Source organism: Narcine bancroftii, chromosome 2 (assembly GCF_036971445.1).
Source record: "Narcine bancroftii isolate sNarBan1 chromosome 2, sNarBan1.hap1, whole genome shotgun sequence".
In the NCBI taxonomy this organism is placed as follows: domain Eukaryota; kingdom Metazoa; phylum Chordata; class Chondrichthyes; order Torpediniformes; family Narcinidae; genus Narcine; species Narcine bancroftii.
In genome coordinates this window covers 372,663,393-372,687,619 of record NC_091470.1, presented here as the reverse complement: position 1 = coordinate 372,687,619, position 24,227 = coordinate 372,663,393, and the positions used below count along the sequence as shown (strand labels likewise).

Genomic DNA, 24,227 nt, shown 5'->3' with positions numbered 1-24,227 from the left:
TATCCCATGCAATGATTGATAAAGGCCAGCATACTTAAAGCCTTCTTCACCACCCTATTCACGTGAGTTTCTACCTTCAGGGAACGATGTACCGTTACTCCTAAATCTTTCTGCTCTTCTGTATTCCTCAATGCTCTCCCATTTACCACATATGTCCTGTTCTGATTCTTCTTACCAAAATGAAGCACCTCACACTTATCAGCAATAAATTCCATCTGCCATTTTTCAGCCCACTTTTCTAAGCAGCCCAAATCCCTCTGCAATCCTTGAAAACCTTCTTCATTATCCTTCTTCAAATCAAAGATGATTTGAAAGTTCAAAAATCAGAATTTCATTCACAAAAATGGTAAAGCTAGAACTAACTGACCAAGGCAACCAAAAATGAGTGGAAGCCTGATGAGGAGCGGATAGAAGGGGCCTTGGGATTGGCTGAACCCAGCAGAGCTGGGGGTCGGCCCAAGATATAGGCAATGCAATCTTGGGAGCAGCATAGGAATATTGAAAAAAATAACAACGAAAAAGTTATGTTTTTCCAGGACTTTAGCCTTGCTTTGGTCAAACAAAGAAAAGAATTTGGTGAGATAAAGAGGCAACTGCAATTCAAAAACTTAAAATACTCAATGACTTACTCAGTGATGCTGAGGGTCGATATCTCAGAAGGTAATCGAAGAATTTTCAAGAATAAGGAAGTGGACAATTTTTCGAAAAGCTGTGAAAAGATTAAAAATGCCAGATAAGAAGATTGAAAAGACCATTTTAAAATGGGACTAACTGAAAAATGTATCTTTTTTCAATCTTATAGTATTGAACCATCTTATTTTTACTGCCAAAAGGGCGGGAAAAAAAATCACAGTAATATACATGGAGAGCACTGGAGAGAGAAAGGAAAGTGGAGAGGAAAGTGGCAGGGTGGGGACTCTAATTTAAGGGAGAAAATAGCGCTGGGAGAGGAGCAGTTTTAAAAAATTATGCTAAAGGGAGAGGGTTCTTCAGAAATTCTGCAGGCCTTCGTCGCGTGCTTCTGGGTTTTACTACTTATGTCGCTGTCAGAGCTAGAGATCTGTGTGTGTTTTTTAAAGGGGAAATGTGTATGTTTTTTAAAAGGGAAATGTTACTCAAAAGGGAAAGGTTTCGTAAAAGGGAAATGTTCCTTAAAAAGGAAACGCTGCAGTATTATTTAAAAAGTCGGAAAGATTTTATTGTTATATATTTGATTGAAAAACGTTATTGATTACAGTTTATTAGCCTTAATACTAATGGGTTAAATGGAGCGGTTAAAAGGAAAAGGGTTTTGGCATACTTAAAGAAATTAAAAGTAGATAAAATTTTTCTGCAAGAAACGCATCTTACTAAATTTGAATATAATAAATTGAAAAGAGGATGGGTAGGACAAAAAAATTGTATTTTTTGGTTCAAAGGCAAGAGGGTAGCAATTCTAATGAATAAAAATACACCACTATTAATAGACAGCACATCGGTTCACTGGGCCAGAAGGTATATAATGCCACATTGTAAAATTTATGGAGAAGCATGTTCATTTATGAATATGTATGCTCCAAATTATGACAATGAAGCCTTTATGAAGGATATCTTCTTAAAAACAGCAGAGGGAAGACTAAATATATTGGTCGCAGATTTTAATTTTTGCTTGGAACCAATATTACATAAATCTGCAAGAAAAGTAATGAAGGGGAAAGTGGCAAAACCACAATTTCAAATATGAAGGATCTAAATCTTATCGATATATGGAGGCAATTAAATCCCACAGAGAGAGACTATTCATTTTTCAAGAGTGCAAGATTCATACACAAGGATTGATTTATTTTTAATTTCTGCCTAGATTAAAAAGTAGAGTGATAAAAACAGAATACCCCGTGAGGCTTTAGAAGACCACTTATCACTAACATTAACTACCACAATAATGGAAAAGCAAGAAAATGTATACAGATGGCATCTCAATGCCATGTTACTCAAAAGAACAGACTTATGCAAGTCTTGTGCAGAGACAGATAGAAATATTTTGTGAAACAAATCAGCTGTCTACTAATAGTAACTTGTTGATATGGGACACACTCAAAGCATACTTGAAGGGTCAAATTATATCCTATACAAATAATCTTAAGAGAGATTATATGGCAGAAGTAAACAGTTTGGAGAAATATTACAGAATTAGAAAAAAAATTAAAGAACAGAACTACAAGAATAGAGACAACTGAAGAATAAAAAGCTAAGATATAATACATTACAAACATATGGAACAGAGAAAACTACATTAAAACTGAACAAAAATATTATGTTAGGCAAATGGGCAAATAAAGTCTTATCTTGGCTAGTGAAAACAGAGGAGTCATCAAGAATAATAAATACTATAAAAACAGAGACAGATATTCTAACATATAAACAAAAGGAAATCAATGATTTCTTCATTAGAAAATATTACACAAAATTGTACAAATCAGAATTACTAGGAGACGAGAATGAAATGGAAGAATTTCTGTCGAACAATGAACTTCCAAAACTAGAAGAGGGAGAAAAGATAGCACTAGACACCCCTTTTCAAGAGAAGAAATTGAAAAAGCTGTGGGTATCTTACAGGCTAATAAATCAGTGGGGGAGGATGGATTCCCACCCAAATTTTACAGGCAATTCAAAGAATTACTAATGCTCCTATTAATGGATGTTCTGGACAAAGAAGAACGGAATCATTCTCAAATGCTATTATTACAGTATTACCAAAAAAAGGATCCATTAAAAACTTTGTCATATAGTCCAATTTCACAGTTAAATGCTGATTATAAGATACTAGCAAAAGCGTTAGCTAATAGCTACCAAAACTGATACATACAGAAAAGGTGAGATTTGTTAAAGGAAGACCACAGGAGAATGGGGTTGAGAGGAAAAATACATCAGCCATGATTCAAGTGGTGGAGCTGACAAAATGGAATGGACTCATTCTGTTCCTTTCTTTCCTGAACTTTTCTAATCTCTCTTTCCTTTCCCATCATTTGTCCTCGGTGTCTCACACAGAGGAGGCAGGGTTTGGTGCAGACTGTTGCTTCTGCATGGTTTAATAAAATAAACTTTAGTTCATGGATTTCATATCCACTCCAAAAAGTAAGCCATTAATAAGAGACTCTCTGTTTGTGGCATGAACTGATGTTGAAATATCTGACACCACTTGTCCAGCTCCGATCATAGTGAACAGAGCATTGGAAAGAGAATGTTTCCAAATGTGTATCAGTGGCAATGTCACTGGAAACCCTCTCAACATGTCCATGAGATGAGCCACACACACAGCTGGGGACTGCAGGGCCACACGGAATAAACAAGCACATGACAGAGGAAGACTGATGGCAGAGGCACGAGAAAAGCAGATAAGTTTCTTCATGGCGAAAGCTATCCAAGGAATTCCAAAGTATGCCAAAATCAGATTCCTCAGTCCCCTTTCACCAGCAAGCAGTTTGCAAGGAGGGAGTGCAGCATGTTCAATATCACTGGAATTTTAAAGAGAATTTGAGGGAGAAGTTTTTCCTTCTACAAAGAGAATGGTTGATATCCAGAATGTGCTGTCAACGGAGGTGCTGGAGTCAGATACAAGAAGAATCAAAATTTATTGTCATAAACAAGTCACAAAATATGTTGTTTCACCCCAGCATCACAGTGGAAACATTTATAAAAACCACCTTACAAAAATAAATAAAAGTAGTGAACGAAAAGTCAAATTAAGGCAGTGTCTTTGCTTCATTTATTATTCAGGAATCTGATGGCACCGGGGAAGAAGCCGTCCTTGTGCCGCTAAGTGTTCATCATCAGGCTCCTGTACCTTTTCCCTGATGGTTGCAGAGTGAAGAGGGCATGGCCTGGGTGGTGGGGTTCTTGAGGATAGAGGCTGCTTTCTTATGACACCACCTCTAGACGATGTCCTTGATGGAGTGAAGACTGGTGCCCGTGATGTTGCAGGCCGAGTTTTATATGACACATTTGACAGGATGGACAAAAAAAGTCAGCTTCGATATGATGGGCCGCTGGGCTCATCTCTGTGCGGTACAGCTGGATGACTCGGACATTCAATTCCCTCTTTACAGTGACAAGATATTCACTGGGCAGTGCCCATTGGTTACCTAAATCATTGCTTTAACACAGTCCCCTGCATTACAGGGAAGATGGCTTGATATCAATTATGAGATTTTGTTGATGTGAATATGTTCTCTGCCACATAATGGCAAGCCTGCTTGAAGAAACAATGATTTAGCCAATGGAGTATTTTGCAAAATCACAGGAAGAAAACTGTCCAAGAACCTTTTTGGGTGTAATGAATTTCGTGACATGTTCACGACAATAAAGTTTGCTATCACAGTGGCCATCGAACAGCGGCACAAGGACTGCTTCTCCTAATTGAACAATAAAACACAACTTTTTGACTTTTTCTTGCACTTTAAAAAATTGATTTTGCAAGGTGGTTGCTATGTTTGCACTACAACGCTGCAACTTCGACACCGTGAGCAGGAAAGGGCTTTGGCAAATACTAGAGCGCATCGGATGTCCCCCAAAGTTCCTCAACATGATTATCCAACTGCACGAAAACCAACAAGGTCGGGTCAGATACAGCAATGAGCTCTCTGAACCCTTCTCCATTAACAATGGCGTGAAGCAAGGCTGTGTTCTCGCACCAACCCTCTTTTCAATCTTCTTCAGCATGATGCTGAACCAAGCCATGAAAGACCCCAACAATGAAGACGCTGTTTACATCCGGTACCGCACGGATGGCAGTCTCTTCAATCTGAGGCGCCTGCAAGCTCACACCAAGACACAAGAGAAACTTGTCCGTGAACTACTCTTTGCAGATGATGCCGCTTTAGTTGCCCATTCAGAGCCAGCTCTTCAGCGCTTGACGTCCTGCTTTGCGGAAACTGCCAAAATGTTTGGCCTGGAAGTCAGCCTGAAGAAAACTGAGGTCCTCCATCAGCCAGCTCCCCACCATGACTACCAGCCCCCCCACATCTCCATCGGGCACACAAAACTCAAAACGGTCAACCAGTTTACCTATCTCGGCTGCACCATTTCATCAGATGCAAGGATCGACAATGAGATAGACAACAGACTCGCCAAGGCAAATAGCGCCTTTGGAAGACTACACAAAAGAGTCTGGAAAAACAACCAACTGAAAAACCTCACAAAGATAAGCGTATACAGAGCCGTTGTCATACCCACACTCCTGTTCGGCTCCGAATCATGGGTCCTCTACCGGCACCACCTACGGCTCCTAGAACGCTTCCACCAGCGTTGTCTCCGCTCCATCCTCAACATCCATTGGAGCGCTCACACCCCTAACGTCGAGGTACTCGAGATGGCAGAGGTCGACAGCATCGAGTCCACGCTGCTGAAGATCCAGCTGCGCTGGATGGGTCACGTCTCCAGAATGGAGGACCATCGCCTTCCCAAGATCGTATTATATGGCGAGCTCTCCACTGGCCACCGTGACAGAGGTGCACCAAAGAAAAGGTACAAGGACTGCCTAAAGAAATCTCTTGGTGCCTGCCACATTGACCACCGCCAGTGGGCTGATAACGCCTCAAACCGTGCATCTTGGCGCCTCACAGTTTGGCGGGCAGCAGCCTCCTTTGAAGAAGACCGCAGAGCCTACCTCACTGACAAAAGGCAAAGGAGGAAAAACCCAACACCCAACCCCAACCAACCAATTTTCCCTTGCAACCGCTGCAATCGTGTCTGCCTGTCCCACATCGGACTGGTCAGCCACAAACGAGCCTGCAGCTGACGTGGACTTTTTACCCCCTCCATAAATCTTCGTCCGCGAAGCCAAGCCAAAGAAAACAACGCTGCTGCAAAACAATGCATTTTGTGACATGTTCACAACAACAAATTCTGATTCTGATAAAGCAAATCTCTGCATTGAGAACTGACATTACAGGAGACGATTCATCCCAAGAACATGGGGAAGGTTAAGATGAATCATTGAAATGATATGTAGAAGCGGATAGAAGCATTGACTAGTCAAGGCAAATGGCCAGTTTAATACTTCAGTCAGTGTTTAGGCCTCTATAGGCCAAAGAGAAGGGGAGGTCACTGCAATTCATTGCAGTCGATGAACACACCTGAATTATGGTATTCCAGTATTTGTTGCAATGGCAAAAGTTATGAATAACTTTAGAATGTCTAAATGCGACAAAGGAAAGAGGAAGGGAACATTCCCTTCAAATTATTAGCCTGGCTCACACCCAACAAATTATTAGACAAGGAAGAGGCAAATTTAAAAAAATTAAAATTTAGGCACAGAGCAAGGTAACAGGCCATTTTGACTCATGAGCCCATGCTGCTCAATTACACCCAGATGACCTACAACCCCTGGTATGTGTTGAAGGGTGGGAGGAAACCAGAACCTCCAGGAAAAACCCACACAGACACAGGGAGAACATACAAACTCCTTACAGATAGCGTTGGATTCAAACCCCGTCCCAATAGCTGGCGCTGGAACAGTTTTGTGCGAACCACTACGTTAATCGTGCTATCAAGATGGTCAAATGGACAAGAAGAATATTCAGTGGACAGAATAAAGATAAGTGTGAGATGGTATATTTTGTTCATTTGTTGGAGTATTCATAAGGGGAATTGGAATGAAAATCCATAACATCCATAGAATATTTGCAGAAAGCCAGAGGAATACTGGGTTGGTAGGAAGGGATAAAGAAGAGTGGGAATATCAAGGAGAATCTGTGTAAAATTTCAGACAGTAAACAATTTTCGATTTAATACACAGGTCTGCAGCATCTAATGGAGACGAAGACATATAACCGTTTCAGGCCTGAGACTTCACCTAGATATGAGCAAAAAGCAGGCAGACACCTGAATAAAAAGGTGGGGAGGAGGGAAGAAAGGGCAGGTGGAGAGGTACAGGCCAACAGCCAAGAAGCTGGACATGGATAGGATGGCAGGAGCTCTGCTCAAGCTAGACAGACCAGCTCCGAAAACCTCTGCAAAAGCTTTGGAGAGTGCCCAAGAGACTTCACCAATGGATTGTTGTTTACAAAAAGGCAACAGATGAAAGAGCTTGTCAGAGCTGCCTTCTGTCTGGAGGGGAACTTGCTGTTCTAAGAGGGTCATGTGGTTTTGCAAGGAGAGAGAGAGTCAAGCAGGCTTTCTTTCAGAGAGAGAGAGACAGACAGACACACACACACACAAATCACTTCTACAGTGTTACAGTCAACAACAACAGCTGGGACTGGAACAGGACAAGCTGACAAGCTTGTGGAAAACCCCATTTGGATGAAGGATTGTGAGTTTTTGGTTCGGCCTGGTCAAAGCCCTTGTGGTTCATGCAAGAGGAGAGGACTGGCTAGGAAAAAGAGAAACAAAAAGGCACTCTGGTGACCTGAAAGAAAGAAAGTCATCATCTGGAGAACCCTGAGGGGCTAGGTTTAGTCAGCAAGATAATTAAAAGCAACTTTTGTTTAAGTAACCATTGTCTTGGTGATTATCTATTGCTGCTGGGTTTTGGGGTCCTCTGGGCTCGTAACCCGGTCCTCCAAGGGTCTGGAACAAGGGATGTAATTTAAGACAGCTATAAAATTTATTCAATGGAGAATTACTGAGAGTATGTCAGAAGAGGCAACAAGGTGAGTGTGGCAGCTGAAAGAAAGGGAATTTAAATGATAATGGAACTGGGAATGAATTACATGGGTATGAACACCAAGGGGAACTGATGAGGTTTTGGAAAGGGACAGAAGAAATTTACCAGGATATTATCTGAATGAGAGTGTATGAGCTACAAGGAGAGGTCAAGATTGTTTTCTTCTGCAGAGTACAAGTTGAGGGGTGACTTAATTTAAGTTTATAAATTTAGGAGAGGCTTTGAACGAGAGGATATCAAGGAGAAGGAGTTTAAAGGCCAATTTTTTTTATATATACAGAGAGTGGTAGGGGCCTGAAATGGGCTGCCTGAAATAGTGGTGGAATCCAATTGAATAATAGCATTTAAGTTTGACAGGTGAATCTTGGCGCCTCACAGTTCGGCGGGCAGCAACCTCCTTTGAAGAAGACTGCAGAGCCCACCTCACTGACAAAAGGCAAAGGAGGAAAAACCCAACACCCAACCCCAACCAACCAATTTTCCCTTGCAACCGCTGCAACCGTGTCTGCCTGTCCCGCATCGGACTTGTCAGCCACAAACGAGCCTGCAGCTGACGTGGACTTTTACCCCCTCCATAAATCTTCGTCTGCGAAGCCAAGCCAAAGAAAGAAGAATGTGTAGGAACTAGAAGAACATGCAGCAGTTTCCGTTTGATTTGGACTTCGTGCTCAGCACAGACATGTGGACCGAAGAGTCTGTTTCTCTGTTGTTTTGTTTCATCTTCGAATTCTGGAGAGGAGGAGGAGAAGGAGAGACCCCTGTTGTGTTGTTCAGGGAGAGAGCCATCTGAAAAGGATTGTATTCATTGATGTATTCCCATTTGTCAGGAAAATCACAAACATCAACAAGGAAGCGTACGGGCGGGAGATGCGGGCGGGAGATGCGGGCGGGAGATGCGGGCGGGAGATGCGGGCGGGAGATGCGGGCGGGAGATGCGGGCGGGAGATGCGGGCGGGAGATGCGGGCGGGAGATGCGGGCGGGAGATGCGGGCGGGAGATGCGGGCGGGAGATGCGGGCGGGAGATGCGGGCGGGAGATGCGGGCGGGAGATGCGGGAGGGAGATGCGGGAGGGAGATGCGGGAGGGAGATGCGGGAGGGAGATGCGGGAGGGAGATGCGGGAGGGAGATGCGGGAGGGAGATGCGGGAGGGAGATGCGGGAGGGAGATCGATCAGCTTGTTGAATGGCACAAAACCAAAGAGATGATTGTGGATTTCAGGAGGAAGTTGGGGGAACATCATCGAGGGCTCACTAGTGAAGAGGGTCAAGAACTTCAAATTCCTGGGTGTCAATATCTCCGAGGATCTGTCCTGGAGCCTCCGCGTTGATGCAGTCACAAAGAAGGCTCGTCAGCAGCTATACTTTGTGAGGTGTTTGAGGAGATTCGGTATGTCACTGAAGACTCACATAAACTTCTACAGGTGGACCGTGGAGAGCATTCTGGCTGGTTGCATCACTGCCTGGTATGGAGGCCCCAACTCTCAGGACAAGAATATTCCAGCAGTTCCCGATGAGTCTTGCTGTGTCAATGCACTTGCTCATATCGCTGATGTGCGCACTTGTCTTGCTGTTCTGTTGACTGTGGTCTGGCTCTCTATTTATATTCCTCCTTCAGCCAGTTTACATCTGCCTGGTGTTTAACCTACACCTCTTATGTTTTAGTCCACTCACCACAATCTGTGCTCTTGTTTGTTTTCCAGTGAATCCCTGAACTCGGCCTGAATCATGGCAGACACAAGATTTCACCCCAGCAAGGATATCTACATGAGGTGGCGTCTAAAACAAAAAGTAACCTCTATCCTCAGAGATGCCCCCCAACACCCAGGCCATGCCCTTGTCACACTGCTACCATCAGAAAAAAGACAAGCACTCATCAGCACAAGGACAGCTTCTTCTCTGCTGCCATCAGATTCCTAAGACACCACCTGACTTTTCATGCACTATTATTTATTTATTTTTAGTAACATTGTAAGATGGTTATAATCTGTATATTCGCCCTTTGACGCTGCTATAAAACATCGAATTTCATCACTTGTTCATGACAATGAATTCTGATTCTGATTTACCCAAGTCCCTCCTTTGCCCCTCAGCTCTAAACCTGACTTGTATTTGTTTAATTGGTCTGGTTATGTGTTTGGGGACAAGAGGGGGGGGGGGGGGGGAAGGAAACAAAAGAAAACATTCCATGAATTTTGAAAAGGATTGCATTGATTGTTGAAATTACTTTGTGAATCTGTAAAAAAAAATCAAAATAAAATATTCAAGAAAATTTCTGATTCTGATCAAATGTCTACTCGATCAACAACTCTCATCATTCCTGATTCCAATGCCGGGTTAGGTGGTCTGAAGAGTTGCCCCAGCAAATAAATCTGCAGGATTCATGGCACACAGCAACAACTTATTTATGAATGGCTCCAGCCCCAAAAATTAACTGTTTCACCTCCCTCAGGTACTGCCTGACCTGCTGAGTATTTCCAGCATTTTCTGTTATTTCATACGCCCAGCATCTTCCATGGAGCAAGGAAATCAACTGACCAGGGCTATTAGCTGATGGAATGTCATTCAGGCAGTCATTTTGGGATCCAATCCCCCTCTCCATGTCTTTCTTTAAAATAGATGCCTCAAGGCTGAAAGTGGAAACAGGTGAGAAATTAGGGATACACAGAAATGCTGGAGGAACTCAGCAGGTCTCACAGCATCCAATGGAGATAAATATATATAACTGACATTTTGGGCCTGAGCCCTTCTTCAAGATATAAGATCATACGTCGGTGATCACAGCATCCAATGGAGATAAGTATATATAACTGACATTTTTGGGCCTGAGCCCTTCTTCAAGGTACAAGATCATACGTCGGTGATGTATTTTTATCACCATTGGACGCTGCGAGACCGGCTGAGTTCCTCCAGCATTTCTGTGCTTTTACTACAATCACAGCATCTGCAGACTTTTGTGGTTCACTCAAGATATCAGGGATGTTAATTCCCACTCAACTGACTCGGAGATGAAACTTAGTGGCAGAAATAACCTGCAATGCAAGGCTAGAGTGTGAAAGTGTGGATTCAGCTAGCATAGGCTGACCCCAAAGGCAGATACAGATGGAAGTAAAACACGAAAATCTGTAGACACCGTGGATGAAGTTAAAACACAAGGCTGGAGAAATTCAGCAGGTCAAACAGTGTCCTTTATATAGTTAAGGTAAAAATACATAACCAATGTTTTGGGCTTGAGTACAAATGGCCATGTTCCATTATGAACAGCTATGCAACAGTAATTGGCATTATACACAAGCGTCTTCCAGTGTGGCTCCCTGGGTAACAATCAGGAGCAGGAACCTTGACTGCTCTCTGGGCCAGAGGAGAGGGACATTGAAACCTACCCAAGATAAAATCAGCTGACAGTAAGCTCCAGTTGTGCCAACTCATTGATTGACAAATGCATCATGTTCTGAGCAAGGGCAAGACCTCCAGGTAGTCCCAGAAAACATACCCCCAAGGAAGGTGTGCCGTCCAGCAAAGATCGCTTATTTTGTCATCCAAATGTCCTTGTAGAAATGCTGGATTGCATTACAGCCCCATGACACACTGCACCAGCTGTTTCTCCTCTCATAACATGCTTCGCTTCCTTCGGGTGCCTCACAAATCCACAACAAACACAACACACACAGCTTTCTTACCCGGAATCATACTACGGAATGCAAGGTCTCCTCCGGTAACAGTTCCCTTCAGTTGCAGATCATGTAGCCAGTCTAATAATCAGCCTTCACTCTGTAAAATGACCATGAGTAACAGCAGTCTGTGAAGGCCCCAGTCATAGCTTGTTTCAATTAGTAGTAGGTTATCAAATGAAAACATCTGTCATCCACCTCCAACTTATATTCTGTGTCTCCGTCACTGATCTAAAGACAAACTACAGACGTACTTCAGCTTCTTTCTTCATGCTTTAGGCCAGAGGTATATCTGGCAGTTTAAAGCTGTGAGTTAACAGTACTCTTTCTCTCCAGTTTCTGCCTTTGCTTTGTTCTCAATCCCCTCTTTGTGGTTCACGCTAGTCTGCAAGCCTCTCTCCTTTAACAGCAGAAAACGTAAAGTAATTATTGCTCTTGGAATTGGAATACTCCAACAGTTCCCGATGAGTCTTGCTGTGTCAGTGGACTTGCTGATATTGCCGACGTGCACACTTGTCTTGCAGTTCTGTTGACTGTGGTCTGGCACTCTATTTATATTCCTCCTGCAGCCTGTTTACATCTGCTGGTGTTCAACCTCCACCTCTTGTGTTTTAGTCCACTCGCCACAATCTGTGCTCTTGTTTGTTTTCCCAGTGAATCCCTGATCTGCTCTTTTTATCTCTCCACTCAGCTCTACTTCCCTATTGTGTCAGCACGAAGCTGATTGCTGCTCCCTGGTTTTCTTATTTGCCCAGTGCTTCCTCTGAGTTAGTTGTTTCTTTGTTAGAGCCCTTCCTCTACTGCTTGCTCCCGTGTTTCTCCCTCTGTCTTCCTTTTCCCTCTTTGGATTGTTTTCCAGATGCTTCCACAGTCAAAATTTCTGCCTAGCCCCCTTATTTGCTTATCACATTTCTTGCTGATTCCGCCCTCTCCATCCAACTCCTTTACCTCTCCTGCTATGCTTTCGTCTCCAGGCCTCCTTCACCCTTCATTAAAAAATAGATTACTCTCCCCGCAGATTTTCTCAGTCTATTTCTCTGCTTGCAATGTAATCTTGCTGAGACTGAGGTTCTCTCCCAATGTCCAGCCTGTGGCCCCCTATGTATTCTCCCTCCACACTCTGTTCTTCTCTATTGATTGTCTTCTTTGGAGATCTCTGTCTCATTTCAATCTTTTTTTTTGCTCCTGAGTCCTTCTCTCCCCACTCACTGATACTCCCCTCTCTTTTCACATTGCACCCTGTCCCTCTCTCTTGTCCTCTGATAATTCCCCTTTACTTTCTATCTCCTTCTACCTCTCCCCCCCCCCCCCGCTCTCCATTTGTACCGTTCTCCTGCCTTTAACCCCTTTCTTTCTCCTTGAGGCTTCCCTGTGCTTTCTCTCACAACACCCCAGACAAACGACAGCCCTCGCCGGTGACGTCACACGGATCGACCTCTGACCCCCGTGGGTGACGTCATGATCACAGACATAAATTAAAACAAAGCACGCCGTCAGAATTTCATCCCAGAGGCGTCACTTTGTGAAAAATAATTCAAAATGAACCACCGCTGTTTTAAAATTAGAAACCAGAAGGCAGGCGCGCGCTGTGCATTCTGGGTGAGGTTAAAGATGGCGCCGCCCGCGTTGCTGGGGTAACGCGATTGAGCGAGGCTCCAGTCGGCGATGTTCCATTTGTGTTCGAAGAGCGGTCGCAGGGCCCGGCACTTCCTTCCGTGGCGCTTTGCGTCTCTGTGGCCCCGAACTCCCCGCGGCAGGTCGGTGAAGCCGGTGGGCGCGCCCGGCCTCCTGCTGGAGTTGGGGGGATCAGAGCGGCGGCTCCAATCTCCTGTCCTTTCGACCCAGGGGAAAGGAACCACCAGCTTCACGTGGGCCAAAGGGAGCCAATTCTCAACGGGGACGCTGGCCGCTTCAGGGACCACCTTCAATGCTGAGCCCCCCTCCTGTACTCGCGTACTATCCCACCGAGACCATCTGTAAATTGGAGGAACTACACTTGATTTTCCATCTGGACGCTCCAACCAAATGGCATTAACATCGACTACTCCACTTTCTGGTCTCCCTCCCTTCCCCTTTTTCTAATCTTTTTTCCCTCCAGCTCTCCACCCCTTCCCTCTCCATTCACAGAGGCATTCCTCCTCCAGCCCGGTGTGCTGATGTGCCCTCCCTTATTACCTGCTGTCTTTGGAATTGTGCTTCTCCCCTGCCTCTCCCACCACCATTTTGTTCAGGAGCCTGTCTACATTTTGCTTAAACCTTGATTTATTTTTTTGGAGGTTCAAGAACCAGGAAACCAAAGGCTCAAGCCTGAAGTATTGGTTATGTATCTTTATCTTTGCCACAAACGAGCCTGTAGCTGACGTGGACTTTTACCCCCTCCATAAATCTTCGTCCGCGAAGCCAAGCCAAAGAGAAAGATAAAGTACACTGTTGTACCTACTGAGTTTCTGCAGCATCTCTTTTGCATGAGATGGATCAACGTCGTGACAACAGTCACCTGAAGTCAATCAGGTGACAAGCTAAATTGACAGGGCAGCTTCGTAGAAAGAACTTCATTTCAAGATTTGAGATTCCTTTGCTGTAATAAAGACAGTGAAATGTAACACAGAATTTGTTTAATGGCAGACAGATTCACCATAAGCAGAATTTGCCTGAAGCATCTCTTACAGTTGAAGAAAGAGAAGCAAAAGAGAGACCCCCCTCAGAGACACAGAATGTCTGTGGATTCAGCACAGGAACAAAAACAGCTGCTTTCCCCTCTCCTGTCAGATTTCTGAATGAACAATGAACCACAGACACTACCTCACTTTCTCCTCTTTTTGCACTAATACATTTATTTTTAAATGTACTGGTAATTTTGTAGCAATATTTACATCTATAATGCTGAAATACAATGATTTTTCTGAAATATGACAATAAATTCTAATTCTGATCCACTCTTTCCTTGGTTAGAATTTGCCAGTCCTGGCACTAGCTTATGAAATCTCTTCTCACTCCAATGTAATCACATTTTCCCTGTAAGGTGAACAGGGACGACACAGTAGTCAATCAAATTTAGAAAAGTGTTAGATGCTGTAACTCTACTGCCTTTATAATTGTACCTTTGCTGAAAAAGAAAAGCATCACATGAAACTTTTTAATTACCTTATTACTGTAATTGGAAAGGGGGCTAACCTATGTATCAGGAGTTGGAGAGAAAGTAGAGCGAAGCAGGACTTTGCTAATCCTGATGATGGTAACTGTTCCTCTTTCCACGGATACCTTCCAACCTGCTAAGTATTTCCACTCTGTTCTTTCCGATCACCAGCAGCTGCAATATCATTTTTATTTTCCTGAATCTATATTGCTTTGCTTTAAACGAGTTTTGTCATTTCAATTTTCCTGTAGGTTGCATTGGAGCTTTCCTCGATGTGAGAAGAGCTCAGAGCGCAGCTTTTTTCTGAGGGTGTTGAACCGAATGCAGAATGCTGCCCAGCTGCCCGCAAACAGCTGCCTGCGGGGCCCGCTGAAGGCCTCTTTGCTGGTGGGCACACCTGGGCTAATAATTCTTGGACTGAGACTGAATGGCACGACAGCTCACTGCGAAGAAGATCATGTCTTCCATGTAAAAGACCCTGTGCTGCAGAGTCCGGAGTTCAACTGGAGAGAATTTTGGAGGTTCCTTCGCCCAGAACTCTCTTCTCTGATCTGGGCCATTATTGTAAGTACTGGACAATCTGCTGATTAAATGTGACCTAAACATTTTCCAGCCCATTTCCTCCATGATATTGGTTTCCTTGTTGCTATTGCGTGTCACTTACATAAGAGCCTAAGAAATGGGAGTAGGAGTCGAGCCTGCTCCACCATTCAATGTGATCATGGATGATCTCATGATCGGCTCATCTCCACCTACTTGCCTCTTGTCCATATCCTTTAATTCCCCTACTATGTAAAAATCTATCCAATCTTGTTTTAAATATATTACTGAGGTCACCACCACTGCTTCAATGGTCAGCAAAATCTGCAGATTCACTGCCCTCTGGGAAAAGCCTAATTTCCATCCTAAATCTACTACCCTGAATCTTCAGGCTATGTCCCATAATTCTGGTCTTCCCCACCAATGGAAATAACTTACTTACAGTCCAGTTGTAGATGACTTGATCTCTCCTCATAGACCAATCCCTTCATCCCTGGAATCCACCAGGTGAACTTCCTTTGCAAAGCCAGTACATCCTTTCTCAAGTGAGGAGACCAGAAATGTACACAGTACTCCAGATGCTGCATCACCATTACCTTGACCAGTTACAGCATAACCTCCCTGCTCCTAAATTCATTCCTTCTAGCAATGAAAGCCAACATTCCATTTGCCTTCTTGATAGCATGCTGCATCTGCAAACAAACACTTTGCAATTCATGCACAAGGCCTTCTAAGTCCTGTACGGCAGCATGCTGCAATCTCTTGCTATTTAAATAATATTCGTATCTTCCATATTTCTTTCCAGAGTGGAGAATCTCACATTTGCCAACATTGTACTTCATCTGCCAGACCCTTGTCCAGTCACTTAACCTATCTATATCCCTCTGCATCGAACAATACAGGCCCTTTGGCCAATGAAGTTGTACCTACGAAAAAAAAAATTAAACTCTTCCTACCTCAAAATCTATTTTGCTTTCATCTGTATGCCTGTCTCTTTCTTTGGCTTGGCTTCGCGGACGAAAATTTATGGAGGGGTATGTCCACGTCTGCTGCGTCTAAGAGTCACTCAAATACCCTATTGTTCCAGCCTCCACCATCTCCAGCAAGACATTCCCCAGGTACCCTCAACTCTGTGTCAATAAAAAAAAACAACGTACTCCTGACATCTTCCCTCCCTTCACTTTGTACGTGTGTCCTCTGGTGTTTGCTACTCCTGCCCTAGGTAAAAAGTGCTGCTGTCTACATTATCTATGCCCCATAATCTTGTAGAGCTCTATTAAGTCACCTCTATCCAATCCATGGAGAAAAGCTTTTGCTCTGTTCACCTTGCCTCATAAGTCATTTTCCATTCCAGGCAACATCCTGGTAAATCTCCTTTGCACCCTCTCCGAGCTTCCACATCCTTCCTGTAATGAGGTGATAGCAATAGTTGTAAACTTAATGGTAAAAGACAATCTACAGGAGGAATTCAGTGAGCTGAGCAGCATCAGTGGGAGAAAAAGTAATGTCGACGTTTCAGGTCTGATCCCTTCATCACAGAACAGTTAGTGTAGCAGATAGCACAATGCTGTTACAGCTCCAGTGATTGGTACCGGGGTTTAAATCCCGCGCTGTCTGTAAGGAGTTCTCCCCATGTTTGTGAGGTTTTGGCAGTCTGACCACTCAGTCTCTCACCTCCTTCATAGTTACTCCTGAGCAGCAGTTTAAAAGTCTGAGTTTCAACACAGGATTTCTCAGAATGAACTTTGTCAATGACTTTCCAGACTTGTGCCTAAGCTGTAGTGGTTTGGGTATTCCATGCATACATACACAAGTATATTCACACATAGTTGGGGTAGATTTAAGTAAAATATTATTAGTAATTACTAATAAATATATTGTTTTGTTTTCAATATTTTTATTAGGATTGAAATTTTAGAGTACAAAAGGATATATGTTAAAAGTCAAAAAGATACATTACACTTAAATCATATAATTTCATCCAAAGTGCTCCACATTAATTTTAAAATGTGCAGAGAAAGTTTGAAATACTTGGTTCCAATATTTATCAAGACACTGACATGTACAAAAGAGATAGTCAGCATGGCTTTGTGAAGGGAAGGTCATGCCTCAAGAGCTTAGTTGAGATTTTTGAGGAGGTAACAAAATAAATTGTTGAGGGTAGAGCGGTAAATGTGGATTATATGGATTTTAATAAGGCATTTGACAAGATCCCCCATGAGAGATTCATCCAGAAAGTCATGAGACCCGGGATCAGTGGAACCTTGGCTATATGGATAAAAAATTGGCCTGTAGGAAGAAAGCAAAGTAGTAGTGGAAGGAAAGTATTTTGCCTGAAGGTTGGTGACTAGTGGAGTGCTGCAGGGATTTGTTCTGGAACACCTTCTCTTTGAGATTTTTATAAATGACCTGGATGAAGAGGCAGAAGGATGGGCTAGTAAGTTTGTGGATGATACGAAGGTTGGAGGAATTGTGGATGGAGCTGAAGGTTGTCGAAGTTTATAAGTGGATATGGACAGGATGCAGAGTTGGGCAGAAAGTGGCAGATGGAGATCAATCCAGATAAATGGGAGGTGATGCATTTTGGAAGGACAAACATGAAGACTGAATATAGGGTTGATGGTCGGTTACTTAAGAATGTGGATGAACAGAGGGACTTTGGGGTTCAAATCCATACATCCCTTAGGGTCGCTGCACAAGTTGATAGTATGGATAAGAAGGCCTATGGGATGCTGGGATTCATTAATAGGTGATTGAGTTCAGGAGTAAAGAGGGCATGTAACAAATCTACAAATTTTTGTTGAGACTGCTCTTAGTATGTTGCATTCAGTTTGGTCATCTCATTATAGGAAGGATGTGGAAGCTATGGAAAGGGTGCAGAGGAGATTTACCAGGATGTTGCCTGGATTGGGAAACAAGTCTTATTAGGCAAGGTAGCAGAGCTGGTTCTTTTCACTTTGGAGAGTAGAAGATTAAGAGGATACTTGATAGAGGTCTACAAGATTATGAGAAGCATAGATATGGTGGACAGCTAGCACCTGTTTCCCAGGGCAGGATCAGTAAACACCAGAGGCCATCTGTACAAAGTTAAGGGAGGGAAGTTTAGAGGAGACATCAGGGGTACTTTTTTTTTTTTTTTTTTTTTTTTTTTTTTTTTTTACACAGAAAGTTGTGGGTACCTGGAATGCTTTGCCAGGGATGGTCATGGAGGCTGAAACATTGGGGGTATTTAAGAGTCTCTTAGACACATGGATGAAATAAAAATAGAGGGTTATGGGGTAGTGAGGGTTTAGTATCTTTTTCTAAGGAAGAAATATATAGGTAATCACATCGAGGAGTATATTGTTCTATATGAATTAATGTTGCATTTATCACAAGGAGATAATCCGCATAAATATGAGATAGTCTGACTTTGGACATGTGAGCCCGATGGACTACTTTAAATGCAGGAGAGAGTGGTGGGCACATAAAGATGAGGTATTAACTTATTTGAAAATTATATTCCAAGTTTCTTTAGGAATTAAAAGCTGTAGGTCCTGTTCCCAGACTTTTGTAATTTTATCTGAAGGAGCCTCTCTAATTCCCAACAACATATCATAAATATTAGATATTGAACCATTATAGAAAGGTTGTAAATTAAAAATTACATCATTTAAATTCTCATCAGTCCTCTTAGGAAAGTTTCATCAATCAAGGAAGGTTTAAAGAAATAATTAGAAAAAAACGACTAGAAAGAGAAAATTTCATTAGACCAAAATGTTTTCTAAATAGTATTTAGATCCTTGAAGAATGTTTAACCACCAGATTAATAGCTAATTTAAATAAAGATATAGGAAGTGTGGATCCAAGAAGAGAAATTAGAAAATTTTGTAACGGAATTAGATTCCAGAGACCCATATTGGATAGTCTTCATGGTTAACAAAAATGTACGATTTTGTATATTGACGCCCAATAATCAAACCGAAAGTTTGGTAAAGCATAACCTACATTCTTTTTAAGTTTTTCTGAATGGACTTTATTTAGACGAGGATGTTTATTCTTCCATAAAAAAGATAAGATTAAGTCAAGGGAATCAATAAAAGATTTAGGAATAAAAACAGACAAACCCTGAAAAAAGTATAAAAATTTAGGTAATATATTAATTTTAATAGAGTTAATTCGACCAACCAATAATAAAGAAAGGGGCGACCAATTTGATAACGCACTCTCCTGTGTTTGATTAAGCTGAGAACATTCTTTTTGGATGTTTTTATAGTTTTTAGTAATTGTTACACCAAAATAGGTAAATTGATTTCTTTATAATTTTAAAATGAAGGTTAGTATTTATCGGTGCCAAATTATTCAAAGGAAAAATTTCACTCCTATGAAGATTTAATATAGAACCTGAAAATTGACTGAAATGAGAAATTAAAGAAAGCACAGAAGGCAATGAAGTCTGAAGATTAGAAATAAATAGCAATAAATTATCAGTATAAAACAAAACTTTGTGGGCAGTGCTCTTCCTTAAAATGCCAATAATATCATTAGATTCTCAAAAAGTGTTAGCTAAGGGTTACAAAGCCAGGTCAAAAAAGCAATGAATTTAAAGGACATCGTTGTCTGGTTCCATGCTCTAGTCTAAATGGTTTAGAATTCTGAAAGTTAGTAACAACACAGGCAGAAGAAGATAAATATAGTAACTTAATCCATTGAATAAAGCTAATCTAAAATTAAATATTTCTAACGTCTTCAATAAATAATTCCATTCTACCCGATAAAAAGCTTTCTCTACATCCAGAGATATCACACATTCTGAAACCCCCTTCAAAGGAGAGTATATAATATTTAATGCATGGCATATATTGAAATGGGAGTACCGATTTTTAATAAATCCAGTTTGATTATTAGATACAATAAGTGGTAAAATATTTTCAAGTCTACGAGCCAAAACTATAGATAGAACTTTAATGTCCACATTGAGTAAAGAAATTGGCCTCTATGAGGAGCATTCAGCTGGAGTTTTATTCTTTTTAAGAATTAGTGAGAAAAAGCCTCATAAAAAGACTGTGGCAACTTGGCCAAGTTTAAAAGAATCAGAAAGAACAGAACATAAATAAGGTGCAAGTAATGAAGAAAAAGCCTTATAAAATTCTCCAGGAAATCCATCAGGACCTGGTGACTTCCCAGATTGTAGTGAATGTACAGGCTTGATAATTTCTTCATGGGAAGGAGGTTGATCCAATTGCTTTTGATTGTTAGCAGATAATTCAGGAATATTCAACTTATCTAAAAAATTATTCATTACAATATTATCCTTAGGAGAATTTAAACTGTACAGTTCAGAATAAAATTCTTTAAAAGTATCTTTTATTTCTCACTGATCAGTTGTCATATCACCATTAGCTTTACAAATTTCTTTGATTTGATGTTTGGCTGTTAAAGCTATTAATTTTAATTTTAGCCAATAGTTTACTTGTTTTATCTCCATGGATATAAAATTGACTTTTGGCTTTGAATTGGATTTGTTAAAAGAAGGTCAGATTTCATTTTAATTTCAACATGCCTTTTACCTAAAGCAGCCACAGCATACCTTTGATAAAATTTTTTCAGTTGGTTAGCTAAATTAGTTTTCTCTTGATTTGCCTTTTTTCTAACGGTTACAGTGTGAGGAATTATATGTCCCCTAATAAAAGCCTTAAAAGTGTCCCATACAATGAGATTGGAAGTCTCTTCCACAGTATGTTTTTCAAAAAAGAGAGTAATTTGTTCCTCCAAGAACTTAAAAAAATTCTTATCAGATAGAATGATTGAACGAAAATGCCAGTGTCTGTTTATTTGAAGAAGACCAGAACATATTGTTTTTAAAATAACACTGTTTTGGTGAATTTCTATTGCTGCTGGTCTGCGACATAACAAAGGATATTTTAAATATTTTTGCCAGGGCCCCTGCAATTTCTACACTAGTTTTCCTCAAGGTCTGAGGGATTTATCTACCTTTATTCACTGTAAGGTAACAAGCACCTCCTCCTCTTTAATCTCTATATGTTCCATGACACTACTGTTTGTTTCCCTTCCTTCCTTATATACTATGCCTGTTTCCTGAGTAAATACTGATGCATAAAAACTCCCATCTCATTAAAGTTGAGTTCGCATTCGCCACTTCTGGCAGCTCCTTCCATACCCACTCCACTTTGTGTGAAGAGATTCCCCCTAATGTTCCCCCTAAACTGTTCCCCTTTCACGCTTAACCCATATCCTCTGGTTTGTATCTCACCTACCCTCAGTGGAAAAAGCCTGCTTGCATATACTCTAGCTGTACCCCTCATAATTTTAAATACCTCTATCAACTCTCCCCTCATTCTTCTACACTCCAGGGAATAAAGTCCTAACCTGTTTAACCTTTTCCAGTAACTCTGTTCATGAATTTAACTTCATGGATAGGTGGGGATTAAAGGGGTCTGGGCCTAATGTGGAAAAATGGGACAAAAGCAGGAGGGAAAGTTGTTCAGCATGGACAAGCTGGATTTGTGGGCCTGTTCTTGTGCTGTTGGACTTCATGACAGCTGAACATTATTGGGTTTCAATGTTTAGTCATGAGAGAGAGAGTGATGTAAAGGAGGTGGAGACATGCAGGAGACTACACGTGTTGGAATCTAAAGCAAAACACAATCTGAGGCAAACAAGAATCTCTCAATGTTTGAAAAGTGGAGCAACACACAAAATAACAAAAATTAGCAGGTCAGGCAGCATCCATGGAAGACAGTAGATAGTCAATGTTTTGCCCATAAACTTCCATTAGGGTCCCATCTCTCTGTAAGAAAGAACTATGTTTGACATCTCCCCTGAACTTCCCTCCACTCATCTTTATTGGCCATTGCCACCTTAGGAAAAAGAGGTTGGCTGTCCACGACATCAATGCCTCATAATTTTATTCACCTCCGTTGTCACCTCTCATCCTCCCTCACTCCAAACAGAAAAGACCTAGCTCCCTCAACCATGAGACGATCTCCAATTCAGACAGCATCCTAGTAAATCTCCTCTGCACTCTTTCACATCCTTCCTGCAAATGAGGTGATTGGAACTGAACACAATGCTCCGAGTGTGGTCTCACCAGATGTTTATAGTGCTGAAGTATTCCCTCGCAGCTCTTGAACTCAATCCCCTAACTACTGAAGGCCAGGACACATACGCTTTCTCAACTACCCTAACAACTTGCACAGCAACCTTATGGACTTAGACCCCAAGATCCCTCTGTTCCTCCATATTACCAAATCCTGCCATTCACCATATACTCTGCCTTCAAGTCCGATCTTCCAAAGTGTACATTTTACTGGATTAAATTCCATCTGCCACTTCTCAGCCAGCTCTGTGTCCTATCAGTGTCTCTCTGTAACCTCTGGCAACCCTCCAGACCATCCACAACATCTTCAACCATTGAAACATTTGCAAATTTACTAACCCACTCATCCACTTTTTCATCCAAGTCATTTGTAAAAATCACAAAGAGCAATGGGCAAAATCAGTACCCTGTGGAATGCCTCCAGGCAGAATACACTTCATCTACTACTGTCTCCTGCCTTCTGTTTGCAAACCAATTCTGAATCCATACAGGCAAGTTTGTATGGATCCTATGTCTCCTCATTTTTTGGATCAGCCTACCACTGGGTACCTTATCAAACTAAAATCCATGTTCTGTAATGGATAAATATTGGGAGGATTTGGTAAGGTGAGTGGGTTACATACATACACACATTTTAAAACAAATCTTATTTGAAAGACTGAAGAATTCATATTCAGTAACATTGGAGACTTTTATGCACATTTCACAAGTAGATGCAAATTGAAATGACATCATGAAATGAATGACCATTGTTTTGGAGGAGACAAACTGGCTGCAAGTACCTCCAGTGTGTTCACAGAAAGGTCACACCTGGGTTTTGTTTATCTAAGACAACAGCTTGACCAAGAGAGGAGAATTCCTGTGGTTTGTTGAAGAAGGTGGGGGTTTTTGCAAGTGAGAGTCACATGGGCTTTCTGGCAGTCTCAGGTGGAGAGAGAGAGATAGAAGAAAAGTTAACAAACTCTCTCAGCTCGTGTGGGTGACACTGAAAGCAGCTGAACAGAACAAGCCAGGAAGATGGTTGAAACTGATGAAAAGCTCCAGAGCGGCGGATGGCTGGAAGTGCTATCTGTCTGATGTTTCTCTTGGAATACGTGGAACAGAAAGGAACTCTGTGATAACCTGAAGAAAGAGGTTACCATCTGGAAAACCTTGATGGGGCAAGTTCCATCAGCGAGACATTGAGGTGACTAATGGTGGTACCTCAGTTGTGGAAATCCTGGAACAACAAATCTCTCTCTGCAAACCCTACAAGAACCTTCCTGAGTGGTAAACATTTACTTTTTGAGCACCAAAGCCTGGTGAACTTTATACATGTTAAATTCTGTGCACAGTATAACAATTGCCTGCATCCAGAGAACTTGGAAGAAGGAGAAGTGAGATTGAACTGTGAACCAAAGAACTTTTCTTAAATTTACACAGACATTACATACATGTGTGCTTAGAATTAGAAGGGGGTTAATTTGGGTTAGTTAAGTATAGAAATAAGTTAAAGTTTGATTCTATTGTCATTTTTAAAGTTGATTAAAAATAACTTTTGTTTTAAAAACTATTGTCTTGGTGAATATCTATTGCTGCTGTGTTTTGGGGTCCTTTAGGCTTGTAACAGTACTCCACCCTACCATCATCAATTATTTTTGTCACCTCCTTGTAAAATTCAATTAGACTTGTGAGGCATGACCTGCCCCTCACAAAGCCACGCTGACTACCTCCAATCATGCTTCTCCAAATGATCACAAGCCCTGTCCATAAGAAGCTTCTCTAATTCTTTTCCCAGCATGGATATAAGACTCACTGGACTACTGGACTATCATTCCCGAGATTCTGTATTCAGTATTATCTTTCTTGAACAAGGAAACTACATTTGCCATCTTCCAACCCTCTGGTCCCCCTTATGTGGCCAGGGAGGACGCAAAGACCATTGACAACACCCCAAAAGTCTCTTCCCTTCACAACCCAGCGTATATCCAGTGAAATCCCAGGATTTGTCTGTCCAAATATGTTTCAGAAGCTCAACGCCAGCTTTTGCTTAACCTTGAAATGCTCCATCAAATTTGCTTGTTCTTTGCTGACCTCATTTATGAAGGTCCTGCTCCCTAATGAACACTGAAGGAAAGGATCCATTGATAACCTCATCTA

The 24,227-nt window shown here is 41.8% G+C and overlaps 2 protein-coding genes across 11 annotated transcripts in view; one reads left to right on the top strand and one right to left on the bottom strand.

Annotated features, from left to right (window-relative positions):
- Positions 1 to 12,719, bottom strand: part of atg9b (autophagy related 9B) — an 87,898-nt gene extending 75,179 nt beyond the window's left edge. For 2 of the 8 annotated variants that reach the window (XR_011352607.1, XM_069922663.1), the window contains exons 1-2: positions 11,323 to 12,719; positions 630 to 709 (exon numbers count right to left, since the gene is read on the bottom strand). The gene's annotated coding sequence lies outside the window, so the exon portion shown is untranslated. Of the gene's footprint in view, positions 1 to 629; positions 710 to 10,180; positions 10,273 to 11,322 lie in introns of all 8 variants that reach the window. The other 6 variants (XM_069922657.1, XM_069922658.1, XM_069922660.1 and 3 more) reach the window with 4 other exon arrangements.
- Positions 12,720 to 12,843: 124 nt separating this feature from the next.
- The window catches only part of abcb8 (ATP-binding cassette, sub-family B (MDR/TAP), member 8), a 78,793-nt gene continuing 67,409 nt past the window's right edge, over positions 12,844 to 24,227 (top strand). Inside the window, exons 1-3 of one of the 3 annotated variants that reach the window (XM_069922665.1) lie at positions 13,052 to 13,070; positions 13,590 to 13,824; positions 14,701 to 15,013. In XM_069922665.1, the coding sequence (XP_069778766.1) occupies positions 13,784 to 13,824; positions 14,701 to 15,013 (354 nt within the window). In that variant the 5' untranslated portion in view covers positions 13,052 to 13,070; positions 13,590 to 13,783. The other 2 variants (XM_069922666.1, XM_069922664.1) reach the window with 2 other exon arrangements.